Below are 14,674 nucleotides of genomic sequence, written 5' to 3'. Positions count from 1 at the left end.
GGAGCGGTTGAGGGAACTGGGGGTGTTTAGTCTGGAGAAGAGGAAGCTCAGGGGAGGCCTCATTGCACTCTGCAACTGCCTGAAAGGAAGGCGTGGGGAGCTGGGGGTCGGCCTCTTCTAGCAGATACCTAGTGATAGGACTAAAGGGAATGGCCTCAATTTGCGCCAGGGGAGGTTCAGGTTGGAAATGAGGAGACATTTCTTCTCAGAAAGAGCAGTCAGGCATTGAACGGGTTGCTCAGAGAGGTGGTGGAATCACCGCCCCTGGGGGTGTTCAAGGAAAGGTTGGACATGGTGCGTAGGGACGTGGTTTTTTTAGTGGGTGACGTTGGTGGTAGGGTGATGGTTGGATGAGATGATCTTGGAGATCTTTTCCATCCGCAATGATTCTATGACTCAGTGATTCTACCTCCCCTGCATGGGTTGCCTGAGAGGCAGGTGTATGTATGGGAGGTGAATGGCTCGTGCTCATCTTTCCTTTACTTGCTGTAGTGAACGGCAACACCTCACCATGCGTCCACCCAAGACCTTCCTTGGTGACCATGAGCTCTTTGAGCCCCACACATGGGCTGCAATGCACTGGGAAAGCCACCCCATGCTGGTAACAGAGAAGAACAAAGAGTGAGGACTCACCGTCCATGTCGAGGCGCTGCATGATAATCGCCAGCTCCACCTCACTGGGCATATATCCCAACGAGCGCATCGCCATGCCCAGCTCCTGCTTGGATATAAAGCCATTCCCATCCCTGTCCAGCACCCGGAAAGCTTCACGGATTTCTGCAATGGAGAGGGAAGAAGAGTTATTATGGTGGAGGACTTCCTGGTCAATGTACCTGTGCACAGGGGGCAAAGCAGCAGCATATATTGCCTTTTCTAATGTTAATGTGGCATATTTGAAAATTTCGAGTCAATGTAATCATATGTTCATGGGTGCATGCACTGACATTGTATGCAGATAGATATATACAACAGCATCAACACTCACACTACCTATTTTCTGTGCAAAATTATGTATTCATTCCACGTTGATCTCCTTTCCTTTCTGCAGCATCTGCCCCCAGAGCCATCCTGCTCTGCAGGAAAGCCCCCCTGCACACCCCAGCCCCAGGGGCTTCTCCAGCAGCCCTTCTCCAAGCCCCTCAGGATGCCTGCAAGACAGAATTACTGTATGTCACACTGGGTTCTGATATTTCCTACAAAACTAAGTGCACAGCAGCAGTTGGGTGCCGACTGCCTCCCCTGCGAGGTGCAGGGCTCTGCAGCTAGAGTCCTCCTTTGCCCAAAAAATGCAGGTGTACATCTTTTAAAGTGTACCAGGGCATTCTCCATCTCTCCCTCCTCTTCATAGCTCCTCTCTAATTTACAACCGTTTCAGCAATAAACTGCCTCAGATCAATAAAATGCTGACAGTGTCGAAGGAATCACTTCCATCATTCTTCCTCAGCCTGGCTCAGCTTCTGACATCTGACTTTGTTTTGATTCCTAATTCTGGTGTGTTCCCCCCCAGCATCTAATATCTGCTCTCCCCTTGCACACCCTTGTGAAGGACCCCACGAGTCTGCCACCTCAACAGCTCCGTGCCTTTCCCACTCCTCACAGGTCTCTTAACTTGAAGACCACCACCGAGCTCCCCATATAAAGTGGCTTTGACTTGCAAATGCCAAGCAGAGCACTTTCAACACTTTGGCCAGCTGGGAGCATGTTTACTTGAGAGGATTTGGCTGGAGATGGGGAGAGAAAAAGGCACTGTTGTGCCTTTGTTAGTTTTGGTTAAATGGTCTCTGCATCATGCTGTGGAGAGGAAAACACTAGATGCCTTATTATTATATCCTTTGAGACGAAAGTCAACAATTAATTGGTTTGGCAACCACATGTCAGTCAGCCCTTCATGACCTTTGCTGCGATATATTTGTTATTAGTTATTTAAGATATTGTCCGCCTACCTATCGCAGGTGCTGCCTGCAAAAAAGAGCAGCTCATCAGTGCAGAGCAGCCACCGCCACAGCTCCTCCCAGCAATAAAACCTGCACAGCCCTGGGGCAAACATGAGTGAAGTCTCACGGATGCTGGGACAAATTATCACCTGGAGATGTCCTCACCCCCTCCACAGACTGTGCCTCCCAGGTGGGATGCACAGCCCCTGTCCCACGCTAAGACAGAGGCTGTGGAAATCCCACTGCTGGAGAGCGTATTGGGAGAGATGAAGGGTGGTCAAGAGGCAGCAGAGAATGAGGATGTGTGGGAAACCACCATGTGGGGCTCTCTGCAGCTTTGCTCAGAGGAGTTTAGCATTTACGTGAAAGCATCTCATTGGAGAAGTAGGAGGGAAAACTTAGCAGGTTTTGCAGGAGAATAAAACTAAAAAATAATGTATTCTTTACCAGAAAATAGATTGGATGAAAAATGCCTGACCAGCTCCAGGCAGGTCAGGCATTAAGCCTCAGAGACAAGAAAACGTTCTTGAACCTGCCATGGAGTCCACCACATCACTTCCCTCTGTTTCCCAGGGATAATGGAGGGATGCTCTTTGGTCTTCCTGGGAAAAACCTGGAAGCTTCCTAGAGCACCAGGAAATTGCTTCAGTGATGTGTTTGCTAACACCTTATTTAAAACTTTGCAATCCAAAGGCTGCTTCTAAATCTCCTCCCATCAGTGTTCACCATCTCCCTTGAAGACTCCAGTGCCTTAGCAAAGTCTATGCCAATTCATGTGAGCTCCCCTCTGTTATGTGCAATGCCCTGGTGATGTGCCATGGCCAGGGCACCTCTGCGACGTCCTGCTAAATCTTCATCATAGCTGTGGTTATCAGGATGAGATATGATCAATCGTTAATCCAGCCAAAGAGCCCACTGATGCACAAAGGGTAAATCCTATTACTTTCAGTGCATATTGTGCCAGATCTGCAATATCTACAGGTGCAGGTATGCATCAGCTGTGGCTCCCTTAAACTTAAACGTTTGCCTGGATCCACTTTGTCTCCCTGCCAGCCCAAGCAGTGTAAGCTCGGAGATATGAAAAGGTAGTGAGGCTGCTCAAAGCAGGCTCGGCTGGAAGTATCGGTACATAATGCAGAGAGCCTTTGGAGTAGGAACAAATCCCATTAGACACTGCCAGCTGTAGTGAAATCTATTTTCATATGATATGCTGAAAGCTAAAGTGCAGTAAATATTACATTGAAATCAATTAATTTTAAAATAAACTTCTGACAGCTGAAGATGAAAACTAAAAATACTGCAGGGAGCTGAGAAAGTGTTTTAGAAAATAAAATATGAGTCTACCTTCAGAAAAGTTTACACACAAGTTAGACTGATCCAAATTATATGAATAAATTACATCTGTACAGGAGCTTCTCAGTAGGATATCTGAGTTTCAGTTTAGCAAGCGTTCTCTCCAGACACACCGATTTCAGAAGTTGCATTTAACAGCACAACAAAATTTGAACCTTGTTTGGAGGAAAAAAACAAACAAAAAAACCACATTAGAGTTCTAGCTCTGCTCCATGCCTTCCAGAAACGTGAACTCTTGACCAAGCCTGAAACATCCTTCACACACCAACTCCTGACCCCAAAATGGAGCTTTTTTTTTTCCACACAGTCTATAAATACCACTTGTGCAGAGGTATATTTGAAGAGCTATTTATAGGTTGAACACACTGTACACGAAGCAGCTACGACCTCACAGTGCCTCCTCTTTATCTTTACATGTACCACCACCTCCTTATCAGCTTTTCTTTATAGTGATTCCTGCTCCTCCGACATACTCGCAGGCACTGCCCTGAACGGCATCCAGCACATGAGCCACGGGGCTGAGCATCCTCCTCAAACACAGCCCTGCCAGCGCTGCTGAAAAGCCGTCCCAAACCACGGTCCGTGAACCTGCGGCACCCTGGCTGGTCCTCACCTTTATTTCCAGCTGTTAAATTTCATTACCCGAAGCTAAAAATACACCAGCACTTTCCCCATACGACTTTTCCAAATAAGTCACCATAGCAACTGATGCTCCTGGCTCAGAACTGGGCGCGGATGTGGTCCATGTAGTAAATCTCTCAGCAAAGATGCTGCCTGGGCTTGGGAGAAAGTTTGAGACCTCTGCCATTTCTGCTGCCAGCTGCTCTGCATGGGGATGCTTTACTCTGATCAGGAAAAACAAAGCCCTGTTTTGTCTTTTAAAGGAAGAGTAAAGACAAGAGGGGAGGGGGGATTGGGTGCCATAGCGATGCTGCTCCAGCAGCCCAGCCTGGATGGCAGCAGCCCTGAGCACGTACACCTGGATTACTCCTTGCTTGGGGCATTAGTAAATACCTATTCCCCACTCCACTATAGAGCATCTCCTTCTACTCTTGTATATAGGAAGTTGACACAGAACTATCTTAACAGGTAAAGAGAAAAAAAAAAAGAAGAGAAAGTATAGAAAGAATTAGAAAACAGAAAGCCCAGTTTACTGCCTGAGCCCCAGGTATCATTACTTCTCAAGAAGCCCAGCCTAGCCCCTGAGTGCTCTTCTCCATGCCTCAGTTTCTCCAGCCCCTGGGAACAGCAATACAGTACAAGGTGATTTCAATATAAAAATGCTTGGACAACAGGAAACAACCATTAGGAGCACAAAACCATCTCCCTCCCAGAATTAAATCAAACACCACCAGCGAATGACACTACTGCTGAGACACAGACTGTCCGATGGACCATGTGTGATGCATAATGCTGAGCAGTGTTCAGGTGAACAAAGGAGAGAAGGAATCAGCATCGGCTTCATCCTGATTAACTTATTCATTACTGATCTCAGAGAGGGGGTGGACACAATATTAATTCAATTTCCAGGTATAAAGAGGCTGGAATGAGTTGCCAGGACAATAAGTCCAGCAAGGACACAGTGCTGTGTGAGCTGGGAGCAGATGGGCGCCCACCTGGGAGTCAACGGGCCAAAGGCAGGGATGGGGTGCCACCACTGCAGGGAGCACTCATCTAGGATGAAAGAAGGATGAAAGAAGGGAAGAATTGGGGGAAAGGAAGATTTTTTTTTCTAATTACCTCTCTGAAGGGCATGAAGGAAGACCACCGTTGGAGTCGGACCTGACACCCAGTCTAGCAAGTTGTTAACTCTCTTCATCTGCATCCAGCAAGACCCAAAGACAACATCCTCATCCACCCACTCTTTCCAGCACACTGCCCTTCAAAACAGCTTTCCACAATCACAGCAGCTTTGGGTGTGCAGGAGGTGACCTTGCGCTCTCCCTCCAACCTCCCCGGCTCATCCCTTCTTGAAGTTCAGTAGCAGCTTTATTTACTGATGATTTCCCTGCGACTGGTAACTAGAGGCAACCATCATTATTTCTTGTTTTGCTTCCTGAATGAGAATGAATCACGATGCTCCAGGAGATAAATTCAGCCTGAGCCATCGGTGTCCACCAGCCACCCTCGGGCGCTGCAGATGGTTTCAGTTTACTTCACTGGGTATAAATACCACCCTAATAAATTTTGTAATTACACTGTAACTACCACACCCTAAGTGCATGGTAATTACAATCAGAGTCCTATATGGTTATTTTCATTAGTACGATAGGAGAAGAAATACCACCACCCTAAATCTTGCGAGTCATCTCATTCTCTTAATTGCAGGTTTGGGCACCAAAGTACAAACTGAATGATCTAAAAGCTGCAAATAGCACATCCTTGAGTGAAGTGTTAAGTGAGCCTCGTAACTACTATGCCTGTTTAAAAAAAATGGAAATTTCCATCCCTCCATCTGCTATTCTTACACTTGTATTTCGCCACAAATTGCAATGAAGTGCCAAAATAACTAAATTTTTCATCTAATGGTAATGCTCCCAGCCCCCTTTCCCCCCCCAAAAAATCTAATTTAAAGTGCCAAAATATTTCATTTGGTTATCTCCAATCTCAGTAAAACAGTTCAGCATCCCAAAAAAGTTTCGCTGCCATCTGGGTCCACATCAACCTGAACCACTGCAGCGTTGCACTGAAGCTCAGGATCTAAGTGATGTCGTTGCGGGTCCACTCAGCATCACCAAAAACATGCACAGACCAAGGCTGCAGCTGGAAATGGGGTATAAATGCCTGGTCTTAAATGTAGCCCCAAAGCTATGGCAGCTTGGATAGAGGCAGTTATGTCAAACAGACAAAGCAAACTGGTGCTAATCAACTTGATGAAGTATCTCAGCTCAGAAAAGTCTGCCTCAAAACGTAGTGCCCTGTTTTATTTTTCCTTAGAGGGACAGGGCTGTTTCATACATAACTTAGCAGGATTTTTTTTCCTTTCATGGTAAAATATGATTTGTGGAAATGACATTTCCTGTGGATATGTTCCCAAACATATTTAACACTTGCCAAATAACCTGCAGGAACACCCCATTACCTTGTAAATGCACAACATGAAGGCTATCTGCTGATACTAGATGTTGGAAGCTTTTAGTACAAGCAATAGGAGCTGGATTGGGAATATCTGAGGATATTTACTCTGAGGACAGGCCAGTGTGGACAGCAGCAGTCACACTCCTTTGCATGAGGATGTTCCGCAAATGTGGCTTCATCCCTTCTGTGGACAGCTCGTGCTGATCTGTTTGTAATTGCTTGAGTCCTGCAGTGTTGCACGGAGCCAGCGGGGAAGTGCTGTGCTGAAAGCCAGCTGTCAGAAGAACTGGGCAAAATAGCAGCTTCCATTCTCCCTTATAAATTTCCCTAATGTGGCCAGAGACAAGCAGGGCTCCTGCTCAGCTCCATGATGCATAAGGTCAGAGACACCATGCTTTGGCCCTTGACCATTAAATGATGCAAAATAATTGAGTTTCCAGTGCCTAGGAAAGGCATAGGCTGGTCCTAAGGAGGGAGGGTTGAATTCAGAGTGAAAGAAATGCAAAGGAGGTTGGAGATGATGGAAATGGCAAGAGAAGAGCAGGGCTCAGCTTGCAGAGGCACTTTGATTTCCATCTGCAGTGCATTGAGGAGAGGAAGGAGACGTCCTGGGGACAGAGAAAAGCTATTTGAGGTGAAGAGCAATATTGGTCCAAGAACAAATGGATATGTGCAAATTTAGCCTGGCAATTAGAAAAAAAAAAAAAAGTTTCAGAATGCAGGGAGCAGATGCACACAGGAGAAACAACTGCAGCATTTCAAAATGTGGCTTCATCCATTCTGGACATCTTTGGTTTCTCTGACCGAGTCACCTCCAGCAGGAGAAACCAGCTTCACCTCTTCCAGCCCATGCCCCTCCTCCTCAGCATGCTAAGAAAAGTATTTTAGACTATAAATGTTTGCTCCAAGTATATCAGCACACACTTCAGTGGTCACAAAAAACAAAACAAAACAAAAAGCAATTTTGTGTTAATTCTTCGTATGTTAACGTGCTGAAATGTATCATCTGTCTATCACTGTTAGATAACTTTGCCCAGATCTCTGGTCCGCTTGATGTATTGCTGCATCCTTGACTTTGTGGTTCCACTTTGTCAACCAAACGTCTCACAATGTAGCCCTTTTTGAGCATCCACAATCCAACAAGCCATTATAAATAGCAGCATTAGGATGGCTGTTGGCTGCATAAGCAAATGTCTCATTTCTATTCATTGGATGGAGAGCATCTTTTTAAAGGTCTCAGCATTTTATGCAAGACTCTACCACGTATCACTGTCACCCTGCAGGAGATGGATTTGCAGCTAGCACTGCCCATACTCCCATTTCCAGAGGGGCATTTTGGTCTCCTGGCACAGCCCATGGGACCCTGTATGCCTACAGGCATGCTGGCTGGGGTGTTTGGTGCAACCATCAGGAGATGTCCTTCTTCTGTGTTCCGCTCACAGCTGATGGGAGGAGAGGGCTGTATACCTCCAGACACATAGACACATAGGGCAAAATATGTAAATCCAGAGAGTTCTACAAGACCCTCACATTCTGCTCTTGTTCTTTGTTCTTCTCCTTTCATGGAAAACGTCCTGGAAAATGCCATGCATTCAGCTCCAGAGGCCCACTTCTGCCTGTCTCCAGGCAGGCGCAGCTCAGCCAGTGTGTGCTGCCCGTGCTGCTTGGGCTTCAGGTCCCTTCCATCTCAGGTCTCCACGACGGGACTGCTAACGAGGTCGGCAGTCAGACTCAGAGCTTCTGGGAGGCTTTTTGGAAGTGTTGTAACCTAGGATGTTCTAAGTAGAGTAATAATGCATTACTCATCCTTCATTTAGAAACAACAAACCCAAACCAACTCCTAAAAATGAAAGATCACCAGTATGAAAACAGATAAATTTAGTATGCATTATACAGCTTCTGTTTACAATTACTGAACCTACTACTAAATAGGTGAATAAGGAGAGACCTGATTTCCACTGTTTTTCAAAAAAATGTCAATCTTCTCTTTCACTACCTCTTCATAATAAGAAACAATCTCTATCCTCCCCTCATACATATATATATATATGTATATATAGCACAACAACACATTTTCCCTCCCATGACACTACCCCGCTTCAGGGAACCTCATGCACAGTGCATATTCTCCTGGGAATAGTTGAGCCATGTAGAGAACTGTTCAACTTCAAAACATTTATTTATTTATTTATTTATATATATTTTTTAAGCTGGCTAGAAGTAAACCTGTAATATCTGTGAGCTGCTGATTTAGTTCATTGACATCAATATTCAATTTATCATCAGAAATGAAACATTTGCTGGACATAAATAGGTAATGAGCTTAAGACCCTACTCTGCAGCATCTCAGAGAACGAGAGTGATTTGATTCAATATTGCTTATGAACGGCTCAAATTAATGTTGAAGAGATAATAGCTGCCCATATATATATATTTAATATATATAATTTGCATCCCATACTGATACACTGCTAGAACAGTCTTCATACATTTCTAACCAAAATGAGAGTTTTAGTCTGCAGTCTTGGCTGGCAATAACTGCTTAGGAAATACAACCTCTGCCATCACTTGCAGCTCTTTCTGTAGACTTTGCAAAGGAGGCTTAATTAGAGCTTGAGCACTCTCTGTTGGAAATTTACTGCCCAATATTCAAATGTAGGTACCTGCCATTTAGAATAATGTCCTCAGAACAGCTATGCAGAGACCCATTTGTTACGAGCAGCTCAAACACCCAGAGCGTTGGCTCTGACAATGATGATAAGTTGGCATCCTTCTGTCTTTCCCAAAACGACCTCACGTCAGGACAGGCAATACCTCGGGCAAGTTTTACTGGAGTTCAATTGCTTTCTCAGTCACTCTGCCTTTAATTAACTTCCACATGGCTACCCAGCAGCACATTAAACCCAACTTAATATGGACTTTCTACGGTTATACTAAGGACTGGGGAAGCATCTCAGTCCTTGGCAGTGGCTGCTCTGGACTTTTGAGATAGACCCACACACCTGTGATATTCACTGCAGTGAAATATTGCTCATTGCTCTTCCACCAACTCTTCCAGGTGGAACTGGAGACACAGCTGCAGCCATTCCCCTATTCCCTTTCCCATCATCACATTTTTCCCCAGGTCTTAGGATTTATTTCTCCAGTATTGCCACCTAAGGTGAGAGACTGTCTCTCGGAAGGACCACACTACACCTATGATTTAATGATTTTCAGTTCAGAGTTGCCTGTCCCTGTGAATTTTCTGCTCCCCAAGTCCCACAATCTACTCCATCCTGTAACAAGACAGATTTTCTTCTTAAAAGCCAAAGCGATTATAACACATAAATTGAATTACTGGGAGCATTTCTTGTGCATAGGAGCTTGGCAAACCAAATCTGACTTTAATGCATCCTCTCCAGCTCTCCCTCTTTACTGTTTCGAGGCTCAGGAATATGAGCTTCTGCCTACGAACAAACAAGCCCAGCCCAATTGGAGGAAGAATGCAGAGCGAGCTCCACTTTGCAAGGAAACTTTCTGTGAAGTATTCAATAACACCAGAAACGTTGTCTTGGTCAGAGTGCCAGAGACAAATTGGAATTTCTGCTATTTATTCACATAAAATCAAGTTCTAATGAAGGGAATTTAATTCGTACTTTTTCTCTGTCTTTACAGTCCCTTCCAACCCAAACCATTCTATGATTCCCTTGCTTTGGCCAACTTTTTTTTTTTTTTTCCTTATTTTCACTTCTAATTGCACAGTCAAAAATGGGCACCTCTGGATCTTTTCTGGCTGACAGTCACTACAGCCTCCAAACTCTGTGAGCACTTTTGCATCAAGATGATCTTCAGACATGCACAAATCTCTGAGAAACTTGAAACAAACTGTCAGCAGAGCTGGGCTGCACACCTCTCTCCTCATCACCCACACCACCAGTGCTCCATCACCTCCATCAACACCTATTAATTGCACTAGAAATTCCCTTAATTACCCAAACAGCTTCAGAACTGCCAATAACACCCAGATAAAGAAGGATCCTCTGCAAAGACCAGATAAAACCAAAGGCTGCAAGCTCGGTAATGCAGACAGTTGTGAGAACTCATTGCAGAAGCAGGGAAAAGGAGGATGGAGACGGAGCAGCTCTGGACGCGGCGGAGGCACTGCCCGAAACAGTAGCTCTGCCGGCTGGGAAATAGCAATCCTGTGCTTGGTTGAGTTTTGGGCAGCTCAGCTCTGCACTGCCTCTTCCCCAGCCTTGCAGTGGCCGTGATCAAGCCACGATGGATGAAAAGGGTTAATTTCAAATATTCCTGCTGAATATTGCACTGATCTGCCCGTCTGTTTGCTTTTCTTCAGGTGTCTTTACAGTGTAACAAAACCAAAGCTCATCTGTCACTCCTGTTCAGGAGCTGTTTCCAGAAAAGGCTTCACTGCAGTGAAGTCCCTATGTTTCATGGCCACATTTTTTAATATTTTAAAAAATGAAATTGTAAATTCAAAATGAAATATTGCAGCATTACTGAAAATGAAACTCTTTTATTATTTTCAGTTGAAAAGGCCATTGTCAACAGGGAATGCAATCACATCTGCATTTTTCTGATGGAAAATGGTTCCACTGGAAGAATTACAATCAGCTGGAGCTCCCCAGCTCCCTCTATACTGTTTGGTCCAAGTTTACTGCTTTACAAAGTATAAAGCAATTTTATAGAGCTTTTCCCACCCCAACTGCAAAGCATTGCTACCACACACGCATTTAGGGACAGGAAGCACTGAAATACACCACAACAATGCTTCCAGACCCTATGCAAAACTGATAAAGCTTTAGCATTTTTTTAGCAATTTCATAGCATCCCTTTATGCAGATAGCAGCAAACTCATTGCAAATCACTACAAAATAGAATTTTGCTCTGGGCTCTGTTACCGGAGATTTTCATTCTGTCTGGCTGAAGGTCCATTGATAACAGCAACAGTTGTTTCTATACTGTATTAAGAGCTATTGGAGGGGAATGGAAATCGCTGTGGTCTTTATCTCTGGGCAGCATCCAGCCACATGTCCTGGCATACAGGATATGTTCTATCAATCTGTATCTGCTAACTCCAACCTGTTGTCTTGCTGATACAGTATTGTGCTAGACCAGGGCTCCCAGGCTGCTATACACAAACCATGAGGGGAGATCTGCCTATTCAGTTTGCCCAAAGATGCTCCTCAAACAGCAGAAAATTTGCGGCCGAGCAGGTTTGCAACCTTGTGCAAAGTCAGGGGAGTTGCTGCAGGGGTCAGGGTGGGACTCAATAAATCCTTTCCTAAATCCCAGAGGTGTCCTTCAGGTTGCACTCTGCTGGGGTAGGTTACGGACTGAGAGGATGCAGCCAGGAGGAAAATAGAAGGGATTTTATTGCTAAGTTAACTTCAAAATGCCTGGTTTGCATCCACACAAACCTATCCCTGGACTTGCTGACTAAGGAAAAGGCCACCCCCCAGTCCCAGGGTTTTCCTGAACCAAGCATTGCCCAGACAGATTACTAGCCAAAGAAACCAGACAGGGATGCTATAAAATCTGTTTAAAACATCTATAGCTGGAAATGTAAATGGATAATTGAAAGGTGTTCCCTGATAAAATTTATTCCAGTGATCAGGATATTTGCATTTTGAAGGAGTTTAAGTGAAGAATACAAGGTCACTGAGCTATGGACCCTCACAATGTGAAAGGCTGCACCTGCGTATCCAGAGACAGCTTTTCCTTAAAGTGCTTAGTAGTAGGTGTAGGAGAAACTTTTCAGGTTTCAGATAAACTGTGTTTATCTTTTGCAGAAAATAGGGAAAATACTGTATTGAAAACTTGCATCTTCCAAACATTTTCAGCAGAGTGACTGAAATATTTGTTCCTGTTCTGGTTCTTTGAACAAAACTACAGTTTCTACATATCAAAGGCACATAACAATAAAGCATTCTTAAGAACAAATCTCTGTACTTTTTCTATGTTGCGTACCTGAAAGCACGCTTTGAGAATTCAATTTTAAAATATGTGTTGGAGGCGGGCATGGTCAACCCAGCTGAAGAGCTGGAGAGGGATTTCTTTACCCATGAGCTTTAAAGACAACTTAATGTTGAAATATTTGTTTCCCTTTCATTTTCTACTTTTCAGTAACATTTTTGTCCCTTCTTTTCCTGTCCCAAAACCAGGAATGAGTTTGGCAACTCTTCCTCTGGTGAAAAATGAAGAGAAATACTGCTGGCACAATGGAAGAGACGTGAGATTCAGGCCCTTTGCTAGTAGTGACTGCTTGCAGTGGGACACAGAAGAAGACAGCTAACAACCTTGCTCTCCACAGATCATCAGATCTGTTTGAATGAGGACACTGGCTAGCAGAGTAACCTCGCTCGGGCTCTCCAAGGTTTAACACTCTCCAAAGCCATTTCCATGGGGGTAGATGAATGTTAAACGCTTGCCAGGACATGATTCTTTAGTAACCAAATCCTGGGAGCAGCCCAACCAGACCCTCAGTGATACATAAAAGGTAAGACAAGGGGAACCTGAAGGTTTCCACCGCTGGTCAAGAGGAAGCTGGTTCTCTCTTTGCAGGGATAATCTTTAGGGAAAACACACCAAAGATCACACATCAGACCCAAGAGCGATGCTCCCAGGACACAGCCAGGTCTGTGCACCTCCCGGCCTCGCCTCTGACAGTGGTACCCATGTGACGGTGGAGTTAGCAGTATGCTCCCTCCATAGCACCTTCTCTAAGCCTGGGAGTATTTAAGCTTTGAAAAAGCCAGTGACAACAGGTAATAAAGCCCCAGTAACTGTTTGACTCCTGCAGGCCACAGGACTGAAACATATTAAAAACATGCATTTTTTAGGGCTAAAACATCCATTTTACACTGCAGAGCAGGCTCAGTGCCTGGTGCAGGAGGATGGATTTTCTGCAAGGGATCCAGACTTTCCCAGCCACTTCAATCGTCCAGCTCAGGCAGCCTCTCCTCACTACAGGAAAGGCTACAAGGACACTCAGCAGATACCTCCTCCCTCCTTGTGTTCATGAAAATATGCCATACTTTTTCCAGCCAGTGTTCACTGGCTGTATTGTGGCATGTTTGTATTGTGGTCAAGCCTTCTCCTCTTGGCTGGCACTTTGGTACCCAGGTGCAAAAACCCAGCTCTTCCAACAGCTATTAGGCTGTACCCACCATACACACCACAGGGGCATCCCACATTTGGGTAAGGACACCCAAAAAGGCTGACTTAGATGAGGAACAGCCTTTATTTTCCAACTTCAGGAGAAAACTCAGTACTTCACACCACCGTGTTTCAGCCTCGCCCCCCTCTTCTTAAGGGCAATCAGTCTGTGCACTGAAAGCTAAAACTGCACGTCAGGGAAAGAAAGGCCTGGAGACTTGGAGATGTCTTCATCTCCTCTGGGCCATGGTTCTTTCCCCAGTGGCCTTCATTCACCCACAGCCTATGGGGCACCATCAGTGACCTAGACCACAATGAACTGGTAAAAGAGAGGAGATCTTCCTTCCCTCATCCACTCTCTCACCTGGCAGGATGAGCTCACTGTCCAAGACAGAGCTCCTTTAACCCGTGACACAGCCCCTCATCGCTAAGTAACCGCTTGCACTGTCTCCACCTTCACCAGCCTATGAATTGTGTCCTGTGGCATATGTGGAAGGAAAACAATGATAACAAACTCAAGGCAAACGCCTTCAGGAGAAACAAAAACTACAGTGGGATTCATGTCTCATGGATCAACAAAAATTTGGGTGGAGAGAAGCCACCCATATGACTGATGGCAGAAGCATGCAGTATATTGGATGGCATATGGCCCTACTCTTCCTTCCACGACCTTTGGTGGAAATGAACCTGGCTTACGCCAGTCAAACAAGACAAGGATTTGGCCATAGCTCTTGTTTCCTATGTGCTGGTTCCCATCCAAATTAATGCCAACGTGAGAGCTAAACACGAGAGCTGCCTTCAGAGTTTTTTGTTCCCGAGAACGAAAAAGCAAAGCTGAAAATACAGTAAGTCTCTTCAGAGAGGATGGTTTAATTAGCTGGCGTGATATCAAACCTGAATGACTTCTGACATACAATTATAGTGCATTGTTTAAGCTTGAAAAAAAAAAGGTGTAACTTGCCTTTGTCATCACTTCAATCTATGTTCACTTGATACTTCAAAAATCTATCACATGTTCACATCTCAGTGGCCATTTCTACATCTCCTGGTCCTTGGAGCAAATGAATATTTCTAAAAATAACATAAAGTCTCCTAACCTGAACACATAATCAAGTGCATAGGCTGCAATTGCTTTTCAGAGATGATATTAA

At 44.9% G+C, this 14,674-nt stretch overlaps 1 protein-coding gene across 5 annotated transcripts in view; it reads right to left on the bottom strand.

The window, feature by feature from the left end:
- Window positions 1-14,674, bottom strand: part of CALN1 (calneuron 1) — a 159,157-nt gene that overhangs the window by 78,032 nt on the left and 66,451 nt on the right. For all 5 annotated transcript variants that reach the window (XM_066979563.1, XM_066979561.1, XM_066979562.1 and 2 more), the window contains one exon: window positions 634-777. In XM_066979563.1, the coding sequence (XP_066835664.1) occupies window positions 634-777 (144 nt within the window). The remainder of the gene's footprint in view (window positions 1-633; window positions 778-14,674) is intronic.

Source organism: Anser cygnoides, chromosome 18 (assembly GCF_040182565.1).
Source record: "Anser cygnoides isolate HZ-2024a breed goose chromosome 18, Taihu_goose_T2T_genome, whole genome shotgun sequence".
NCBI classification, from domain to species: Eukaryota; Metazoa; Chordata; class Aves; order Anseriformes; family Anatidae; genus Anser; species Anser cygnoides.
This window is presented reverse-complemented; position numbering and strand designations above follow the sequence as displayed.